The sequence below is a fragment of the Macaca mulatta genome, chromosome 14 (genome assembly GCF_049350105.2).
Source record: "Macaca mulatta isolate MMU2019108-1 chromosome 14, T2T-MMU8v2.0, whole genome shotgun sequence".
Taxonomy (NCBI): Eukaryota; Metazoa; Chordata; class Mammalia; order Primates; family Cercopithecidae; genus Macaca; species Macaca mulatta.
Genome location: NC_133419.1, coordinates 119,873,725 through 119,894,971, shown reverse-complemented (window position 1 = coordinate 119,894,971; position 21,247 = coordinate 119,873,725). Strand labels below are relative to the sequence as shown.

At 51.5% G+C, this 21,247-nt stretch overlaps 2 protein-coding genes across 16 annotated transcripts; one reads left to right on the top strand and one right to left on the bottom strand.

Annotated features, from left to right (window-relative positions):
* The first annotated feature begins 8,890 nt into the window (after nt 1–8,890).
* DRC12 (dynein regulatory complex subunit 12 homolog) lies at nt 8,891–15,055 on the top strand. Of its 12 annotated transcripts, none has more exons than XR_013404339.1 (7): nt 8,891–9,170; nt 9,469–9,541; nt 9,968–10,042; nt 11,111–11,230; nt 12,081–12,173; nt 14,406–14,604; nt 14,863–15,055. XR_013404339.1 is itself a non-coding variant. In XM_077964516.1 (7 exons), exons 1-7 carry the CDS (start codon nt 8,958–8,960, stop codon nt 15,007–15,009), a joined length of 852 nt encoding a protein of 283 aa, XP_077820642.1. In that variant the 5' UTR covers nt 8,913–8,957; the 3' UTR covers nt 15,010–15,055. The 12 variants fall into 12 exon arrangements, 10 of the variants coding, with proteins under 10 accessions (XP_077820650.1, XP_077820645.1, XP_077820646.1 ...); XR_013404338.1 differs by having other exon boundaries at nt 8,898–9,170; nt 14,858–15,055; XM_077964516.1 differs by having other exon boundaries at nt 8,913–9,170; nt 14,474–14,604.
* Nucleotides 15,056–15,359: 304 nt separating this feature from the next.
* Nucleotides 15,360–19,910, bottom strand: NHERF4 (NHERF family PDZ scaffold protein 4). 4 transcript variants are annotated; one of them, XM_001104508.5, is made up of 11 exons: nt 19,819–19,910; nt 19,377–19,404; nt 19,164–19,237; nt 18,638–18,849; nt 17,858–18,047; nt 17,609–17,745; nt 17,165–17,369; nt 16,758–16,954; nt 16,442–16,669; nt 16,104–16,304; nt 15,360–15,846 (listed from the first exon to the last, which is right to left on the bottom strand). In XM_001104508.5, exons 1-11 carry the CDS (start codon nt 19,832–19,834, stop codon nt 15,817–15,819), a joined length of 1,518 nt encoding a protein of 505 aa, XP_001104508.1. In that variant the 5' UTR covers nt 19,835–19,910; the 3' UTR covers nt 15,360–15,816. The 4 variants fall into 4 exon arrangements, with proteins under 4 accessions (XP_001104508.1, XP_001104665.1, XP_014971437.1 ...); XM_001104665.5 differs by having other exon boundaries at nt 17,651–17,745; XM_015115951.3 differs by having other exon boundaries at nt 19,377–19,407; nt 19,819–19,909.
* Nucleotides 19,911–21,247: the final 1,337 nt, after the last annotated feature.

The following is a 21,247-nucleotide window of genomic DNA, read 5'->3' as shown; positions in this document are numbered from 1 at the left end:
CCGCCGCCGCCGCCGCCGGCTATCCGGGCTGAGGGAGGAGCGGCCGTGGGGAGGGGAGTGGGCGGTGCCGGGAGAGCGCGGGACGCGCCCCTTCCGAGCGCGCGAGCCCGAGGCGGGCGGGGCGCGCGTCCCGGAGGCGGACCGGCTTACTGGTGAGCTCGGGGAAGCGGCCGGCCGCGGCCAGACTGCGCAGCGACGACCCCCGGGCCACCGGCTCCGAGCAGCCAGCGTGCCCACAACTCCCCGAAAGCCGCAGCGAGGTTTCCGTGCCCGTCTCCCCCGCCCCTACGCCGGAGGTGGGGCGGGGCCAGGCTGGGGCGGGGCCGGCGGAACCTTCGGGCCTGCGCCCTCTGCTGGAGAAACGGGGAAAGGAGCGGCGGGGGATTGGAGGTGGGGGTAGGTCCAAGGTGGAGTCTGCGCAGTAGTCAGAAACCGAGACTTCCATGCTCCTTGTGGGCGGGAGGTTGGCGCTTCTGGAGTGGGTCATGGGAATGTTTAAATTAAGACAGGTGGCGATGGAATGGAAGTCTTGATGTCAAGTCTTTCCCCACGCCTGACAAATGACGAAATGGAGATTCGAGTTATTTGCTTATTTACACTGTGGGAGGATGGTGGGAGAAAAAGGAAAGTTATTTCTCCACCCCTTATTCAAGTCTTCATTAAGACACGACCAAGGACAGGAATATGAATGCTGCGGCCTGTTCCAGCCGGATTAGGCCCCCAGCAAGGCTTGAGACACTCAAGCCAGTAGCTCTTCTTCCAGGCCCTTTGACCTCTTGAAAAGAAAGTACTTCCTTTTTTTTTTTTTTTGGCTCGTGAAGACTAGTTACGTTTCTGGGAATTGAGTCTCAAACATGTATTTAAGATTCTCCTATTCGGAGCATTGCACCACAGGTCCGCGCCGCCAGCATGAGGGCCCCCTCAGAAGCTGACCTGCTACTGGCTCTGCCCGAGGGGGTTCTGTCTCCCGCCCAGGGAACAGAAATGCTGTTCCCGGTCACTTCCACTTCTCGGTCAATTACACTTCTCTAATGTAAAAGTTCCGTTGGAAGAACTTTGAAAATAGGAACTTCCCTTCCAAAGAAGGAAGTGCCCTGCCCTAATTTACTAATTCTGAGCCTCGGTTTGGGGAGTTTGCAGACCCAGGTGTGTCAGTAAGTATTAGTTCCGCCTTCGATCCCCCTCCAGGCTCTTCCACAAAGCACAAAGGATTAGTGAGCTATATTTATCAGGTGCTCCTGTAAAGGGGAAAATATCTTTGAATGCAGGGACCTTTCAGCCAGACATCCTGGGTTTGCAATTTAATCGCCTTTATCTAGAATTGATTTTGGAGTCAACATAATTTACTATCAGAAGAATTTCCTTTTATCAGTTTCCATTCAGGAAGAGAAGAATCTGTGAAGGGAAAATCTAGGCAAAGCTCCATCCTTAGTGCCAACACCTAGTTGCAGGTCCTCCTTTTCTTTTCCCTGGACTGTTGAAACCTTTTCCTCTGCCTTCAATTCATCCTGCCACCATAGGCTTCCTATAGTATAGTTCAGACAGCATCACAAACTTTAAACACTTCCCATTGCCTCTGGAATAAAATCGACAATCAAGTTGCTCTAACTCCAAGCTAAACAAACTTGTAGTTTTATACTACTCCCTGGTACACATGTCTTATGCTAACTGACTCACCAAGTCATCAAATACAATTCTTTTTATTTAATTATTTATTTTTATTTTGAGACAGAGTGTCTCTCTGTCACCCAGGCTGGAGCGCAGTAGCACAATCTCGACTGAATGCAACCGCTGCCCACCGAGTAGCTGGGATTACAGGTGCCTGCCACCATGCCTGATTAATTTTTGTATTTTTAGTAAAGACGAGATTTCACAGTGTTGGCCAAGCTGACATGACCTCCAATTCCTGACCTGAGGTGATCCGCCCTCCTCGGCCTCCCAAAGTGCTGAGAATCACAGGCATGACCACCGCACCACCGCAATTCTTTCTTTCTTCATCACCATTACTCAGACAGTTCCTTATTCCCTCTGCCTGAAGTGTGCTTTAAAATCCAATCCATTCAGCCCAGTGCAGTGGCTCATGCCTGTAATCCCAGCACCTTGTGAGGCCGAGGGGGGCGGATCACCTCAGGTCAGGAGTTGGAGACCAGCTTGGCCAACATGGTGAAATCTCGTCTTTACTAAAAATACAAAAATTAGCTGGGTTTAGTGGCGGGCACCTGTAATCCCAGCTACTCGGGAGACTGAGGCAGGAGAATCACTTGAACCCGGGAGCCAGAGGTTGCAGTGAGCCGAGATTGTGCCACTGCACTCCAGCCTGGGCAACGAGAGTGAAACTCTGTCAAAAAAAAAAAAAAAGAATAAATAAAGTAAGGTTAATAAGAAAAGGAAGATTGCCCTTTTCTTACCTTTTATTTTTTCCAAAAAAAAAAAAAAAAATTAGCTGGGCGTGGCGCGAGCCACCACGCCAGGCCACAATTTTTATTTGACTTGTTTTAGAAAACGTACAAGAGAGGGGATTGGACTGTTGATCACAATGTCATTCCCATTCCAGATTATGCTAGAGTTGGTTCATCCTGCATCACATCGTGTAACATGTAGCCTTTTTCTTATCCCACTTCACCTTCACCCCAAACCACATCCTCATTCCGCACCTGAAAGTCCATTGACTGAGCCGAGCATGGTGGCTCACGCCTATAATCCCAACACATTGGGAGGCCGAGGCTGGCGGATCACTCGAGATCGGGAGTTTGAGACCAACCTGACCAACATGGCGAAACCCCATCTCTGCTAGAATACAAAAAGTAGCCAGGCGTGGTGGCGGGCACCTGTAATCCCAGCTACTCTGGAGGCTGAAACAGGAGAATGCCTTGAACCTGGGAGGCGGAGGTTGCAGTGATCCGAGATCGCACCACTCCACTTCAGCCTGGGCACAGAGCGAGACTTTGTCTCAAAAGAAAAAAAGGAAAGTCCATTGACTGAACGTATTTGTAAACTACTTTCTCTTCTGGGGTATAGTTGCTTATATTCTGCAATCTCTATTCTAATGTCATTCTATGCATCAGGATGAGAAAAGAAAAGTAGCTCAAAACTGTCTGAACTGTGTGAGGTATGCAAAATTATCAGGCCCAGAGAAACATGAGTATGGGACTTCAGTCACAAACCCCCGACCCATGCCTGGGGGCAGTGGTTTAAAGGCATTTGGTCCCTGACTAGCTGCCTCACCCATCATCTTCATGTTCCTGGAATACAACGTACAGCCAATCAAATACCTTACGCTATGTTAATGCAAATGATTAGCAGACAGTTTAGGAACTGCCTCTTCTTTGCATTTGTTTGTTTATTTATTTATTTATTTTCGGTGGGGTGGTGGTGGTCTCAGGTTGCCCAGGCTGATCTTAAACTCCTGGCCTCAAGTGATCCTCCCGCCTTGGCCTCCCAAAGTGCTAAGATTATAGGCATGAGCCACCACACCTGGCCTCTTTTTTCCTTTAAAAAGACACTTGTCAGGAGGCTGAGGCAGGAGAATGGCGTGAACCCGGGAGGTGGAGCTTGCATGAGCCGAGATCGCACCACTGCACTCCAGCCTGGGCGACAGAGCGAGACTCCGTCTCAAAAAAAAAAAAAAAAAAAAGACTTGTTGGCCGCGCCTGGTGGCTCACGCCTGTAATCTCAGCACTTTGGGAGGCGGATCACGAGATCAGGAGTTCAAGACCAGCCTGGCCAAGATGGTGAAATGCTGTCTCTATTAAAAATACAAAAAATCAGCCAGACTTGGTGGTGGGAGTCTGTAATCTCAGCTACTCGGGAGGCTGAGGCAGGAGAATCACTTGAACCGGGAGGCAGAGGTTGCAGTGAGCCAAGATTGTGCCACTGCATTCCAGCCTGGGCAACAAGAGTGAAACTCCATCTCAAAAAAAAAAAAAAAAAAAAACCCACACACACACACTTGTAACTGCTACTAATCTAAGCCTATTGTCAAGGGCAACTTGAATCTATGCTCCTGGATTGCTGTCCTCAAACTTGGCCCAAGTAAACTCTCTGCTTAAATTTGTGCCAGTCTTTTCCTTTACATCAACAAGTAATGGGGACACTAATCATTCCACGGAAAAAAAAGTTTCCAACCAAGCAAGGTAGCTCCTGCCTGTAGTCCCAACACTTTGGGAGGCTGAGGCAGATGGATTGCTTGAGACCAGGAGTTCGAGACCAGGATGGGCAACATAGGGAAACCCTGTCTCTGTAAAAAATGCAAAAATTTGCCAAGCTCAGTGGCTCATGCCTGCAATCCCAGCACTTTTGTCACAGGAAAGGGGTCCCGATCCAGATCCTAAGAGACCGTTCTTGGATCTCACACAAGATAGAATTCAGGGCGACTCTAGAGTAAAGTGAAAACAAGTTTATTAGGAAAGTGTTGGAACAGAAGAATGGTGACTCCATAGACATAACCATTTTTATGGTTATTTCTTGATGAGATGCTAAACAAGGGGTGGATTATTCATGCCTCCCCTTTTTACACCATACAGGGTAACTTCCTGATGTTGCCATGGCATTTGTAAACTGTCATGGCGCTGGTGGGAGTGTAGCAGTGAGGACGACCAGAGGTCACTCTCGTCACCATCTTGGTTTTGGTGGGTTTTGGCCAGCTCCTTTACTGCGACCTGTTTTATCAGCAAGGTTTTTATGATCTGTATCTGTGCCAACCTCCTATCTCATCCTATGACTTAGAATGCCTTAACCTTCTGGGAATGCAGCCCAGTAGTTCTCAGCCTCATTTTACCCAGCTCCTCTTCAAGATGGAGTTGCTCGGGTTCACACAACCCTGACACTTGGAGACCAAAGCAAGCAGATCACCTGAGATTGGGAGTTCCAGACCAGCCTGGCCAACATGGTGAAACCCCATCTCTACTAAAAATACAAAAATTAGCTGAATGTGGTGGCACATGCCTGTAATCCCAGCTACTCTGGAGACTGAGGCACAAGAATCTCTTGAACCCAGGAAGCAGAGGTTGCAGTGAGCTGAGATCACACCACTGCACTCCAGCATGGGCCACAGAGTGAGACTGTCTCAAAAAAAAAAAAAAAAGAAAGAAAGAAAAACCTCCCAGGCCGGGCGCGGTGGCTCAAGCCTGTAATCCCAGCACTTTGGGAGGCCGAGACGGGCGGATCACGAGGTCAGGAGATCGAGACCATCCTTGCTAACCCGGTGAAACCCCGTCTCTACTAAAAAATACAAAAAAAAAAAAAAACTAGCCGGGCGAGGTGGCGGGCGCCTGTAGTCCCAGCTGCTCGGGAGGCTGAGGCAGGAGAATGGCGTGAACCCGGGAGGCGGAGCTTGCAGTGAGCTGAGATCCGGCCACTGCACTCCAGCCTGGGCGACAGAGCGAGACTCCGTCTCAAAAAAAAAAAAAAAGAAAAAGAAAAACCTCCCAAACAGGCTTCTAGATGAGGAGGACAGGGACAGGAACCCCCACTGCATTACAGCACAGGAGAAGGAGGTGGTGGAGGGAGAATAAATGAAAAACATGCTCAAGATTAGAAGAAGCTGGTCTGATGGTAGTGGGCTATCAGAACTTATTAACATTAGTCTCATGTCAAAGAAAAGAGTCAAACTCTGTAAAATATTTGAAGAGATTTATTCTGAGCCAAATATGAGTGACCAATGGCCCGTGACACAACTCTCAGGAGATCCTGACAAGTGCTGAAGGTGAACAGGCTACAATTTGGCTTTTTGCATCTTTGTTTTTTTTCAGACGGAATTGCACTCTTGTTGCCCAGGCTGGAGTGCAATGGCGCAATATCGGCTCCCTGCAACCTCCACCTCCCGGGCTCAAGAGATTCTCCTGCCTCAGCCTCCCAAGTAGCTGGGATTACAGGCACCCACCAAAATGCTCGGCTAATTTTTTGTATTTGTAGTAGAGACAGGGCTTCACCATGTTGGTCAGGCTGGTCTTGAACTCCTGACCTCAGGTGATCCACCTGCCTTGGCCTCGCAAAGTGCTGGGATGACAGGCGTGAGCCACTGCGCCGGCTTGCTTTATACATTTTAAGAAAACATAAGACATCAATCAATACATGTAAGATGTACATTGGTTCGGTCTAGAAAGGCAGGACAACTGGAAGTGAGGAAGTGGGTAAGGGAATTAGGGTTAGAATTAGGTTCCGGGTCATAAGTGAATTCAGAGATTTTCCAATTGACAATTGCTTGAAAGAGTTCTTATCTAAAGATCTGGAATCAATAGAAAGGAATGTCTGGATCACAATAAGGGGTTGCAGAGACCACGGGTTTTTTTTAGACAGAGTTTTGCTCTGGTTGCCCAGGCTGGAATGCAGTGGCGTGATCTTGGCTCACCACAACCTCTACCTCCTGGGTTCAAGCGATTCTCCTGCCTCAGCCTCCCAAGTAGCTGGGATTACAGGCGCACACCACCATGCCCAGCTAATTTTTGTATTTTTCAGTAGAGAAAGGGTTTAATAATGTTGGCCAGGCTGGTCTTGAACTCCTGACCTCATGATCTGCCCACCTCAGCCTCCCAAAGTGCTGGGATAACAGGCATGAGTCACCATGCCCAGCCTCTTGTGGCTATTTCTACAGATCTGCTCCTGACAATAGGCAATGGACCAAAAATATTGAGGGTGACAGAGTTGAAGAGAAGTACCTAAAGAAAGAAGGCCAGGCGCAGTGGCTCATGCCTGTAATCCCAGCACTTTGGGAGGCTGAGGCAGGTGGATCACGAGGTCAGGAGTTCAAGACCAACCTGGCCAAGATGGTGAAACCCCATCTCTACTAAAAATACAAAAATTAGCCAGGCGTGGTGGTGGGTGCCTGTAATCCCAGCTACTCGGGAGGCTGAGGCAGAGAATTGCTTGAACCCAGGAGGTGGAGGTTGCAGTGAGCCGAGATCACATCACTGTACTCCAGCCTGGTGACAGAACAAGACTCTGTCTGAAAAAAAAAGATAGCCTGGTGCAGTGGCTCACGCCTGTAATCCAAGAACCTTGGGAGGCCAAGGCAGGCAGATCACTTGAGGCCAGGAGTTCAAGACCATGCTGGCCAATATGGTAAACCCCGTCTCTACAAAAAATATAAAAATTAGCCAGGTGTGGTGGCATGCGCCTATAGTCCCGGCTACTCAGGAGGTTGAGGTGGGAAGATCACCAGAGCCTGGAGAGGCTGAGGCTGCAGTGAGCCGTGATCATGCCACTGCACTCCAGCCTGGGTGACAGAGAGAGACACTGAGAAAAAAAAAATGCCAGGCGCGGTGGCTCACGCCTGTAATCCCAGAATTTTGGGAGGCCGAGGCGGGTGGATCACGAGGTCAGGAGATCGAGTCCATCCTGGCTAACACGGTGAAACCCCATCTCTACTAAAAATACAAAAAAATTAGCGGGGCGTGGTGGTGGATGCCTGCAGTCGCAGCATGAACCCGGGAGGTGGAGCTTGCAGTGAGCCGAGATCGTGCCACTGCACTCCAGCCTGGGCAACAGAGCGAGACTCTGTCTCAAAACAAAAACAAAAACAAAACAAACAAACAAAAAACCTAAAGAAACGGTCTGCAGGTCCCCTAATCCAAAAGGAGAAAAGCCCTGAAGTGTCTGCTGTTTTCACTCTAACCAGTATGGTGCCCAGAGATCCAAGTGGCAGATAGATGGCAAGCCTCAGGATAGCACAGAGCTGCAGGGAGAGTGAAGGCTGCCTGACAAGGGAGGGCCACCCGTCATACTCTCTCCCCCACATTAATTATTCCAGCCACTCCTGGCTCCAGCAGGACACTAAGAAGTATCCCCAAAGGGAGTCACCCCCAATATTGCCCAGTAAATAATTTAAAAGCAAAAATGTGGGAAACTCAGGAGAAGGTCAAACAAGTCCACTAGAGGGAGCCCCAACCAACTCTATGCTGCAGGGAGCCTCACAAAGCAATGTCTCAACACCTGTCTGAAAATCAACCACACAAGGGAATGGGGAAATGTAGCAATAGATTAAGTAACTAGGAGAGAAGATAGCCATGTAAACACCTAGCTAAAACACAGGCTTTTCAAGAGCTACAAAATCAAACATTTAAAGATCAGGAAACTGATGCTGAGCAAAGTCAAATGGCTTGCCTCAGTTTACATATCCACAGTTGGGACTCAAACTCAAATGTCTTGTCTCTAACCTGAGCACTTTCCTGCACACTTGCATCCCTCTAGGTCAGTACCCTAGAGTCCATGGGTCTGCTGTTCCTTTGTGTCTCATTTCTCTGAAGTGGGAAACGCCCTCGACTACCTATTCCTGTACTTATTACCCTCATTCCACAGTGTACTGAAGAGGATCTTCAGTGGTTTGGGGTTTTTGTTTGTTTGTTTGTTTGTTTGTTTGAGACAGGGTCTCCCTCTGTCATCCAGGCTGGAGTGCAGTGGTGCAATCATAGCTCACTGCTGCCTCAACCTCCCAGGCTCAAGTGGTTCTCCTGCTTCAGCCTCCCGAGTAGCTGAGACTAACAGGTGTGCACCACCCTGCCAGGCTAATTTTTTAATTTTTTGTAGAAATGAGGTCTCACTGTGTTGTCCAGGCTGGTCTTGAACTCCTGGCCTCAAGTAATCCTCCTGCCTCAGCTTCTGAAAATGTTGGGATTATAGGCATGAGCCACCGCCCCCAGCTTAGATCTTCAGTTTTAAACCTACTAATGTCATTTTGCTGATGGGACCTCGGGATGTCAATTGTCCAACATGGCTACTGTCAGTCCTTTTCCTCTGTATCAGCACAACATATTATCTCAGATGTGTACATCTGAATTTGGAAGTCTCCAAATTGCAGGCCATGTCTACGTGGCAATGAATCATAACCAATCGGCCTCCAAAGCCCTTTCTTTTCAAACTATACTTAGGGTTTTGGGATAAGGAAAGAACTGACCCTTTGAGACCTTGATATTTTAAGCTTTGTGAGCTGATTTAGCCCATTCCACCTTCCTACGAACTCCATGTTTCCCAGTTGCCTGGACAACATACAGCCTCCCGAAACCCAACCTTCCAGCCCTCAGTCCTGCCCTCAAGAGAAATTTGTCACCAAGGATTGGCTCCCAGGACCCAGGCCCCGCCTCAGGCTCCTCGCTAGTTGGGCCTTCTCTCTGCCACTCCCCACGGGTGGGTCACTCCACAGGGAGCCCCAACACTGGCAGGAGAGGATCCTACAGGTAGGAAGAGGGGGTTGAGGATGATGGGAAGAGGGAGGGGAGCAGGTACAGGGATTTATCTAAAAGAGAGTTGTGAGGAGTGACTTCCGTACAGTCAGCCTGGTTGAGAGAAAAAACTTCACCCTCCCCGTTGACCCCAACCCTGCCTGAGGTTCCAAAGAGACTGTGAACTGACTTTTCTGAAGAGTATGAGATACAAATTTGGAGTAGAACCAGGAGACTCCCCTGAGACTCCTGATTCAGTCAGGAAAGCATCCCTGTGTCCAGACCTAAACATAAGGTCCCCTCCTTCTCCCAGGACAGCAAGGAGATGCCACTTAAAAACAAAGAAAAAGGGAAGAAATCTGGGGCGCAGAAGAAAAAGAACTGGGGTGAGTCATGGTGGGTGGAGGTGCCCCCTGCTTCTCCATGTTCTGGCATGAAGACCACGCAGAGCTCCTCCAGAGAGAATTCAGCCTTCTACATGACAGGATGGAACTCTCTTGACCTTCCTCTTTCGTGTCCTTGAAGTCAGATGCAGGGAGCTGAGGAAGTGGGGAAATGGTCACTCACGCTCTCCTTTAAGCACCATCTAGCTTTGTGCCTTCCTAATATATTTGTCATGTGTATTTTGCATATCTGTTATGTGCTGGTTGGTAAGGACACAGTGCTGACTTCAGTAGACTCTGCCACCATGGATCCCTCATTTAGTGGTCCTCAGGTCTCCTGTGGCAAAAGTGCAGGGTGTGGGGTGAGGACGCAAGGAGAGTGAGGAATGCTGAGATCACGAAGAGCTGAGGCTCTGCCACTTGCCACAGCAGGTGCAGATGTGGAGGCTGAGTCCAGGCACAGGCTGGTGGTGCTGGAGAAGGAGCTGCTCCGAGATCACTTGGGTAAGGAGGGTAGAAGTTGGCATGGGGGTGGGCAACAGGGCAAGTGAAATGGGGCATTTCTGTATCCTGGGGGATTGGAGAGTTGGAGATACAGTGGGGGGCTAAGTTGAACCCTAACCATCCCCTAGTGGAAAAAGACAATGAGAGAGGGGTGGGCAGTGAGAGTTGATAAAGGAAGCTTTTTTTTTTTTTTTAGACAGAATCTTGCTCTATTGCCCAGGCTGGACTGCAGTGGTGTGATCATAGCTCACTGTAATCTCAAACTCCTGGACCCCAACAATCTTCCCACCTCAGCTTCACGAGTAGCTGGTGCACACCACCCTACCTAGCTACTTTATTTATTTATTTATTTTTCTTTTTTAAAATTTATTTTATTTTATTATTTCATTTTATTTTATTTTACTATCTTTTTTTTTTAAGACAGAGTCCTGTGCTCTGTTGCCCAGGCTGGAGTGCAGTGGCGTGATCTTGGCTCACTGCAACCTCTGCCTCCCAGGCTCAAGTGATTCCCCTGCCTCGGCCTCCCAAGTAGCTGGGATTACAGGCACACAGCCACCACGCCCGGCTAATTTTTGTATTCTTATTAGAGACAGGTTTTCACCATGTTGGCCAAGCTGGTCTCGAACTCTTGACCTCATGATCCTCCCACCTTGGCCTCCCAAAGTGCTGGGATTACAGGCATGAGCCACTGCGCCTGGCCCTATTTATTTTTCTTATAGAGACAAGGTCTCACTCTGTTGCCCAGGCAGGTCTCAAACTCCTGGCCTCAAGCAATTCTCCCACCTAAGCCTCCCAAAATATTGGGATTACAGGCATGAGCCACCATGCCGGGCTATCCGGAAAGCTATTTTGTATAGGCAGAACATGGAGAGAGTCTTTACTTCTTAATAATGAGGAGCCTGTGAGACTCTAGGGATAAAAAACAAAAACAACAAAACCCAGAGAGAGAATAAGAGGCTGGACGCCCCGCCACCAGATTTCTAGAGACGGGCAAAATTCATCAAGTTCATGGGGGCTGATTTAGCGGGCCCCAGCCAGTCCTGACAGTGGCTCTGGGACTGCTCACAGCTCTACGGAGGGATGAAGCCCGTCGAGCCAAGGCTTCCGAAGACCAGCTGAAGCAGAGGCTGCAAAGGGTGGAGGCTGAGCTGGAAGGGGCCCGAAGTGAAGGGAAGGCCATATATGCAGGTGTGTGGTCTGTTGAGCAGGTGGGCAGGAGACAGGGGCCTGGAGGAAGACAACCAGCAGGGTCAGATGATGCAAGGAAGGGAAACAAGGAGGGCTTCCAACTGCCAGGCCTGGTCTTGGTCTTCCCCGAACAGTACAAATCAGGCAGGATCCTGCAGGAATCAAAGGCAGGTAGGTTCCTGGGATCCCAGGCAGGGGCCTGCCAGGATGCCTGGTGCCATGTGCTTGATGCTGTGTAGGATACGCATGCAGTCATAGCCATCACCTCAACCATCCTATGGGAGGGGAGAAGGACTAGCATCCCCATCCAAAGCTGGACGGTGGGGGAGGTGGGTTGGGCTTCCTTTCCCTTCCTCAGGTTTTCATGGTCTCTAGCTTCTCAGAATCACAAAAAGAACCAAGAAGACCATGGGCCGGGAGTGGTGGCTCACACCTGTAATCCCAGCACTTTGGGAGGCCGAGGCGGGCGGATCACGAGGTCAGGAGATCGAGACCATCCTGGCTAACATGGTGAAACTCCGTCTCTACTAAAAATGCAAAAAATTAGCCGGGTGTGGTGGCAGGTGCCTGTAGTCCCAGCTACTCGGGAGACTGAGGCAGGAGAAGGGGGTGAACCCGGGAGTCGGAGCTTGCAGTGAGCCAAGATCGCACCACTGCACTCCAGCCTGGGCGACAGAGCGAGACCCCGTCTCAAAAAAAAAAAAAAAAAAAGAAAAAGAAGAACCAAGAAGGCCTTTGTGCTCCTGTTCCACTAGACCAAGTAGAGTCTTCCCCACCCACAACTTCATTTCCTTTCTCCATCGCTCCATCTCCGACCTGGGTCCCTGGCGGCCTACTGCCCCCACCCCAGAGATGAGTCGCCAGTGCCATGCCCTGCAGGAGGATATGCAATCCCGCAGCAAGCAGCTGGAGGAAGAAGTCAAGGGCCTTCGGGGGCAGCTAGGTAGGTTTCCCCACCCCCCAAGCCCCTTGTCTCCAAGAGTTGCAGCAAGGGCCAGCATGAAGGGGCAGACTTCAAAGTCTCTGCTCCAGAAAGCTGCCACCCGGGCTCTGGGATCACTTTCCCCACTTTCACTGACCCTCCACCATCGAGGACTGGAGCAGAGGGTTCGGGATGCCAAGAATCTCTGTTGTAAGTAAAGAAGAGGTGCCAGGCGCAGTGGCTCAGGCCTGTAATCCCAGCACTATGGGAGGCCAAGGCGGGCGGATCGCCTGAGGTCAGGAGTTCGAGAACAGCCTGGCCAAATGGCGAAACCCTGTCTCTACTAAAAATATAAAAATTAGCCAGATGTGGTGGCGCACACCTGTAATCCTAGCTACTCGGGAGGCTGAGGCAGGAGAATTGCTTGAATCCGGGAGGCAGAGGTTGCAGTGAGCCGAGATCGCGCCATTGCACTCCAGCCTGGGCGACAGAGCAACTCTGTCTCAAAAAAATAAATAAAAATAAAAAAGAAGAGGTAGGCGTCACACCCCATTTCCTCCTCTCCAAGTCCAGCCCTACCTAACTCCCCACCACTGCCATGTCTCTTGTGAGCAAAACATATTCCCTTTTAGTTTAGCTGATTTCTACAACGAAACTAAGGGAAAATGTTTGACTTATTTACTTACAAGACCTAGCACCCGGTAGGTCCTAAATAACTGTTCACTAAATAAATGAATAAACACTCCCAATAAGCAAAAATATTTTTAAAAACTAGGAAGCCATTGCTTCTCTTCTCTTGCCTCCTGCTTACAAAATAATGTTGAAATATCTCAGCATGACACATGAGCTCTTGCACAATTTTGGTCCCAAAGTGTTCATACCTTAAAAATGCCTTCAGCCGGGCTCAGTGGCTCACCCCTGTAATCCCAGCACTTTGGGAGGCCAAGGCGAGAGGATTGCTTGAGGCCAGGAGTTCGAGACCAGCCTGGCCAATATGGTGAAATGCCGTCTCTACTAAAATTACAAAAATTAGCCGGGCATGGTGGCATGTGCCTGTAATCTCAGATACTTGGGAAGCTGAGTCAGAAGAATCACTTGAATCCAGGACGCGGAGGCTGCAGTGAGCCGAGATCGCACCACTGCACTCCAGCCTGGGTGACAGAGTAAGACTCCGACCAAAAAAAAAAAAAAAAGCCTTTGGTTTAGCTATAGATGGCCAGGAGCTGCTTATCTGCCATTCAGACCCTGGGTTCCTTTCCTAATCTTTGCTTTACCTCAAATTCCAAGTCAATCAATAACTCAATTGTTTTTGTTGTTGTTGTTGTTTTTTGTTTTTGTTTTGTTTTGTTTTGTTTTTTTGAGACGCAGTTTCGTTCTGGTTGCTCAGGCTGGAGTGCAATGGCGCAATCTCGGCTGACAGCAACCTCTGCCTCCCAGATTCAAGCCATTCTCCTGCCTCAGCCTCCCGAGTAGCTGGGATTACAGATGTGTGCCACCATGCCTGGCTAATTTTTGTATTTTTAGTAGAGATGGGAGTTTCACCATGTTGGCCAGGACTCCTGATCTCAGGTAATCCGCCCTCCCCGGCCTCCCATAGTGCTAGGATTACAGGCGTGAGCCATCACACCCGGCCAATGAATCAATGTTTACGGAGCACTTCCTGTATACTAGCTAGGTGCTTTGTCATCCATCATCGTGTTTAAAGGTCACAGCATACCCCTGAGAGATGTGTCATTCTCTCTTTAAAGATGAAGACACCAGCTAGCTGCGGTGGCTCACGCCTGTAATCCCAGCACTCTGGGAGGCTGAGGTGGGCGGATCACGAGGTCAAGAGATAGGGACCATCCTGGCCAACATGGTGAAACCCTGTCTCTAATAAAAATTAAAAAATTAGCTGGGCGTGGTGGCATGTGCCTGTAGTCCCAGCTACTCAGGAGGCTGAGGCAAGAGAATTGCTTGAACCCAGGAGGCGGCGGTTGCAGTGAGCCGAGATCATGCCACTGCACTCCAGTCTGGTGACAGAGTGAGACTCCATCTAAATAAATAAATAATAAATAAAAAGATGAAGACACTGAGGCTCAGAAAGAGACATGTCTGTGGTCACCTAGGTAGTAATCCGACTTTGGAGCCTTCTGTCTCAAGCCCACCATTCTCTGCTACACCTCAGTGGAGCTTCAGCTTTTACAGGGACTGCAGGAAAGTTGGTGATGCTGGGGGAGTCTGGAATGAGCCCATTCAAGGTCTCCTTTCCAGATACCTTTGGAGACTGGTCAAGGATAGAGTGTCACCATCCTGCTGTCTTTCATCCTGCCTGCCCCCAGAGGCATGCCAAAAGGAAGCTGCGGCTGCCCGGGAAGAGGCTGAACAAGCTCTAAGAGAGCGGGACCAGGCCCTGTCTCAGCTTCGGACCCACGTGGCAGACATGGAGGCAAAGTATGAGGAAATCTTACAGGTAAGCACCACCTCCTGGATCCCAGTCATCCCAGTACCCAGGACTCCCCCATGCCCACAAACCCCAGCTAGTGTGATGACTGACAACCCAGGGGTAAGGAGAAGAAGTATCTCCAAGGGAGCCCCGCTCTATCCTGAGGGCAGAGAGGGGATACAACCATGTCTACTGGGCAAGGAAAGCTTACAAACCAACCTGGGGCAGCCCTCACTCCTTCCCTGTCTCTTCCTGGGGGCTGAAATATTGATGTCTGCAGGACAGTCTGGACAGGCTCTTGGCCAAGCTGAGAGCCATCAAGTCACAGTGGGATGGGACGGCATTGAGACTCCATGCCAGGCACAAGGAGCAGCTACGCCAGTTTGGACTCACCGCCCTGGATCTTTGAGGCCATCAGCCCCTAGTCTCTAGTGTTCTCTGAGGCGCCAGCAATAAAGTGTCTTGATGTAGAACTCAGTAGAGCTGTGGGCTCTGGCCTTTTGGCAGAGAGGAGTGGATCTTTTTTATTTTTATTTTTATTTAGTTTTCTTCTTTTGTTGTTTTTTTCTTTTGTTTTGTTTATTTTTAGGAGTGGCTCTCATGCAGACATCTCAGTTCTGGGTTGACCCATTATCCCTGAGACTCAGTGATAGGAAAGAAATTTGACCAGGTCTCACCTTTTCTCCTGCAGAAGCCGCATCCCACCCCTTGAGCCTGAGGCCCTTTTGGTCCCTTCACACCACTGCCCCTTACCCCCACCAACACAAACACAGGCAGTCAGATTTATGGGGAACGGCCACTTCTATAACAAATGCAACGGTGACCAAGCACCACCCTCCGGCAATGCTGAGGCACCCACAGAAGACAGGCATAGCTGGTCTCCACATTTTTGCATTACACTCAAGTGTCCTGGAGTCATATCTAGAAAAGGTCCAGATGGCTTCAATCCTAGCCAGACCCACAGCCACACCTTCATCCCTGGGACACAGCTCTCCAAACTCCCATATGACATCCTCTGGAGCCTCAGACTCCTTCAGGAACCTGCCTGAGGCCTCCATCCACACCCTCTGCTAGAAGGTGGGCCTGCAGGAAGTGGGGGAGCACCTGGGCCAGCCTGTGATCGGTGGTGCCTGAGTTCCTCCAGTCTGGCTTAGAGAGAGCAATCCTGCCTCCACCACCTCGGGCTGGAGAGTGAAGACACAGTAGCCCCTGAGTATGTCTGTACCAAGCAGAGGTGCTCTACAGCAGATCCGAGGCCAGAGCCCAGTCCTGTGCAGAGAGAGGAGGTAGAAGGTCATTCCAGGTGGCACCCAGAAGAGTTCCTTTTTCTTTCTCACCCCTGCCCTGCAATGCCCAGGAATGGGGCTTATTTCACGGGTCCTTCTGTCCCCACCTACCACAACCTGAAGTCCCAACCTGCATACCCCACACTGCTTCACCTTGTACCTCGCCCACTCTGCCCTTCTTTCTCACTCCTCCCTGCCCTCTGTAACTACTCACAGTCCCATCCGTTTCTTCTTCCTCACCTCTGCAGCCCCAGTGGGAATCCAGGCTTCCAAGCCCCGCAGAGACCTGGCTGCCAGCTTCAGGCAGAGGGGTGGCTCAGCCTCAGGCAGCTGCTGAAGCCTCTCCAGGTCATTCTCTCCCCCAACAGGATACCCATTCACTTCCAGAATCACATCTCCCACTTGCAGCCCAGCCCGGGCAGCTGAGCCTCCGGGAGTCACCTGGTGGTGTGGGGGCATGCAGAACAGGGGACACCAGGGGAAAGTTTGCTGGCTTAAGGCTCTGGGAGGGAAGAAGAGGAAGACTGATCAGGCAGCAAAGGATTGAAGGGATCCAAGATGCATGGGGCATCAGTCACCTGGGAGATGAAGAGACGAGGCCCACTGGCCACACAGCTGAGTCGGAAGCCATAGCCGCCACCAGGCCCAGGGTACAGAAAGCACTGTCGGGAGCCCAGAGGGACAGAAGGCACGCCTGTGTCTTCAAGCGAAGGGACCTCTGTCTCAACCAGTGAGGCTGAGCTGCTGCCCTGGGGAGAGGCGGGAGCCTCTGTGTTCTCCAAGAAGAGGAGTGGGGATAGGCGAACCTGGAAGGTGGCAGGTAGAGCAAATCTGTTGGACCCAAGCCCTGCTCCACTCCTGCCCCAACCCTAGCCCCTGCCCCTCAGCACGCACCATGCTGAAGAAGCGGTCAGCCTCAGGGTCGACGACAATGAGGGAGACACAGGAGCCCTGCGCCTGGATCCTGGACACTGTCTCCTCATGGCCCAGCCCCTCCACGCTCTCCCCAGCCACAGCCACCAGCCGGTCCCCAGCCTGCATCCCAGCCTTCTTGGCTGGCAGTCCCGGGTCCACTTCCCACAGGAACTGTCCTGGGGCATACACATCCTCACTGCTCCCCTCCAGCTATCCTAGGCCACTGTGTGCACACCAGGGGACTGACCCCGGAGTGAACAGGAAGAGGCGGCCCAGGGCCAGAGCTCAGACAGGGACACCTCTTCTGTGCACTGAAAGGTGTATATACACTTGTGTGCCCACCCCAAGGCCCACCTTCCCCCACCACCCCCAGGGCTCCTACTCACCAGGGCGACCGTCAGGGCCCTTTTCCTCCCGGAGCAGGAACCCAAAACCCTGGGGCCCTTTCTCTAGGTGCAGACAGCGGGGCTTGTTGGGCAGTGCCCAGCCCTCTGCCAGGGGTGCAGCCAGGGGCAATCCCAGCTGGCGACACTGTTCCTCCACCTCTGGCCCTGCCACCAGCAAGGTCACCTGCTGTCCACTCTGCCAAAGCTGTGGGGACCCAGCAGGGCATCAGTATAACACCTGGGCAGGGAGAGAAGAGGCATGCTCCCCCCACAGCCCCTCCTCCCAGGCACTAAGTGGAGCCTGGCACAAACTGTAGAGGGGCAGGATGGTGATCAAGGTAGGAGACCAGATAAGGAGGTTAGGTGCATAGGGGAGGAGGCGTCTTCCCGAGGTGGGGCCCAGGCCCAGACTGGGGGAGGAGAGTGGGAGACAGGCAGCCACACCTTCCTGGTGAGTTGGTTGTGAGTGAGCTTCTCCACACTGACCCCATTCACTTCCAGCAGTCGGGCCCCGGGGGGCACCCCTGCCCGCTCAGCTGCTCCTCCAGTACTTAGCACCAACCAGAAAGGACCCTGATTGCCTAGAAATCAAAAAAAAAAAAAAAAAAAAAAGTTCCAGTCTGTTGCCTGCCTGCCCTGAACAGGGACTGAAATCCCTCATCCTTGCCACCCCCTCGCACCCTCTGGGCTCACCATGGGTGACGCCGAAGCCAAAACCACCCTCATCTTTCACTATGTGGCACAGCCGAGGCCGGACCCCTGGGCCTAGGGTGGGACAGAGGTGGGCATCTTCTCCCAGCTGGGCTCGGGCCACGTCATGTGCATGCCGTGCCAAGACTGTCAGCAACACCCGAGGACCGCTGGCCCGGATGCGGCGTACCACCTGGACAGAGGGCACGTGGGCGTGGGTTTGGTCTAGACCCTCTTGCCAACCCCCAGGACCTCCCTGGAATCCACATTTTTTTGCCATGGGAATAGGCTTTTTTTCTTTCTTTTCTTTTCTTTTCTTTTTTTTTTTTTTTTTGAGATGGAGTTTTGCTCTTGTTGCCCAGGCTGGAGTGCAATGGCACAATCTCGGCTCACTGCAACCTCCGCCTCCCAGGTTCAAGTGATTCTCCTGCCTCAGCCTCCCGAGTAGCTGCGAGTACAGGCGCCACCACCACGCTCAGCTAATTGCTGTATTTTTAGTAGAGACAAGGTCTTGCCATGTTGCCCAGGCTGGCCTTGAACTCCTGACCTTGGGTGATCCACCCGCCTCGGCCTCCCAAAGTGCTGGGATTACAGGCATGAGCCACTGCGCCCAGTGGGAATCAGCTTTCTAGATGCTTTCCCCAACCCCTCTGACTTGGGCACTCCTAAATCCTGGGGTGTAGGGGAGTGAGGCTTGTGCCTTGCTGCCATAGTGCCCAGGGGACTGAGCAACCCGCTTCTCTTTCTGAGGTGCTAGCATGCTCTCCCGGACCACAGCCTTACCACCGCGTAGTCTTCGTGTTCCACAACATCGTTGTTCACCGCCAGGATCCTGTCTCCTTCCTGAAGACCCTGGCGCTGGGCAGAGGTGCCTGGGTCCACCCTGCACACCACATGCCCAGCCCTGCCCAGCTCCTGCTGCAGGTGGAAGCCAAAACTCTTGCCCTTCTCTTTGCTCAGCAAGCAGAAGCGAGGCCGCTCCAGGCTCCAGGGATCTGGAGGGTGAGGTGGGCAGCAGAAAAGGGGGAGGAGAGGGCACAGCCCAAGTACAGGTTCACCATGTGCCTGGCAGACCCTGTGTCCTGATACAAGCAGTTTCTGCCTGGTTGGGTGTTGGGTGGTGGGGTGAACACTTCATGGGCAGAGGGACTGGGACAGGAGAATACGCCTGGCCCCTCCTATCTCTACTCCCAACCAAGGCTGTTATCAGAGGGAGACTGAGTGAGTGGTTACCAAGGAGATGGGAGGCTGTGTGGAGTTGTGGTGCCTCCAGGGAAAGGGAATGGTTGTCAGTGGGTGAGGGAGTTACCAGAGGGGTCGTGGTCTTCGGCCAGTGAGAGGACAGGATTATCAATGCCCAGCTTTGGGTTAAACTTAAACTTCCTGCAAGGAGGCAGGGGAAGCAGGTACAAGCTGGCAGCTGGACTTGGGTCCCAGGATCTCCTTTAGGTGCTAATGGCAGTGAAGCGCTTCCCTGCCTCCGATTCTTTCTTCCCCTTGCCCCAACCCTCATGGCACTTACAGAGTTAACGAGGCTGCGTCCTGCAGATCTACTGGGCAAAGAAGTGGGTGAGAGGAGGAGAGTCACATTCTTCTCCCCAGATGTGCCTCTTCCATTGGCATAAACTAAAAGGACTCAGGGGAACCCCCAAACTCAGGGCATGCCCCCTCCATTCTGCTCCAAAAGGGTCTTCTCTTCTCACTGCCATACGCACAGGAATATTGTGCGGTCCTCTCCCTTCCCCTCCCCCCAAGTCCTTGGCACATAAATCTGAGCATATCAGTACAGGGTGTGGACCAGAAAGACAGACATATCAACTCACTACTTTTCTCCTGACTTGTTTACCTGCCTCAGGGCTCCAAGCCCCAAAATCAAGTGTGCCCTGGTCCCAAAGCTTCAGCCTCCAAGTCGGCCCCCTGCCTGTCCCAAAGTCCCCTGCAGAGGATTTCTCCTGGCCTCCTACCTGCAGCTTTCTCCATAGCCGGATCAGCAACCCAGTGCTGGGGTAGGGACAAGGTTCATCCAGCCGCTGACCCTCCCACCCATCCCCTCCCAGGTCCCGCCTCCTTGAAGACGCTGTGGAAGCAGTGGGGTAATGGTTAACGGCAGTGAGAGTCTTTTTTTTTTTTTTTTTTTTTTTTTTGAGACAGAGATTAGCTCTTGTTGCCCAAGCTGGAGTGCAATGGCACAATCTTGGCTCATCACAACCTCTGCCTCCCAGGTTCAAGCAATTCTCCTGCCTCAGCCTCCTCAGTAGCTGGGATTACAGGCATGTGCCACCACACCCTGCTAATTTTGTATTTTTAATAGAGATGGGGTTTCTCCGTATTTGTCAGGCTGGTCTCAAACTCCCAACCTCAGGTGATCTGCCCGCCTCGGCCTCCCAAAGTGCTGGGATTACAGGCGTGAGCCACCATGCCCCGCTTAGTCTTATTCTCTGGGAAAGTGTGAGTTCATACTGACTCTATCCTGGGCCCGAGATTTTTCTGGAGACCCTGAATCTGACCCCGTTGCCCCTCTGTGCAGAGAAAGGCATATTGCTGGTCACTAACTCCAAGCCTGGGGGGTAAGTGTGAAAAGGGTGATAAGAATTCTATGGCCCATGGTATGGTTTGGCTGTGTCCCTACCCAAATCTCATCTTGAATTGCAGCTCCCATAACTCCCTCGTGTCATGGGAGGTACCCGGTGGGAGGTAATTGAATCACAGGGGCAGGTTTTCCTGTGCTGTTTTCATGAGAGTGAATAAGTCTCATGAGATCTGATGGTTTTATAAAGGGGAGTTCCCCAGCACACACTCTCTTGCCTGCTGCCATGTAAGATGTGACTTTGCTCCTCATGTGCCTTCTGCCACAATTGTGAGGCCTCCCCAGCCATGTGGAACTGTGAGTCAATTAAACCTCTTTCCTTTATAATTTTTTTTTTTTTTTTGACAGAGTTTCACTCTTGTTTCCCAGGCTGGAGTGCAGTGGCGCTATCTCAGCTCACTGCGACCTCCACCTCCTGGGTTCAAGCGATTCTCTTGCTTTAGCCTCTCGAGTAGCAGGGATTACAGGCATGCGCCACCACACCCAGCTAATTTTGTATTTTTAGTAGAGACAAGGTTTCTCCATGTTGGTCAGGCTGGTCTCAAACTCCTGACCTCAGGTGATCCGCCCACCTCAGCCTCCCAAAGTGCTGGGATTATGGGCGTGAGCCACCATGCCCAGCCTCCTTTATAAATTACTTACCCCGTCTTGTGTATGTCTTCATTAGCAGTGTGAGATCGGAATAATACAGTCCAGCATGGCCAAACCCCATGCCAGTATCTTGTTCATGGGCCCCTCCAGCCTCCACTGCCTCTGAACCTAGTGCCCAAGAACCACGTGCAATAGATCATGGTTGGTAGTTTAAC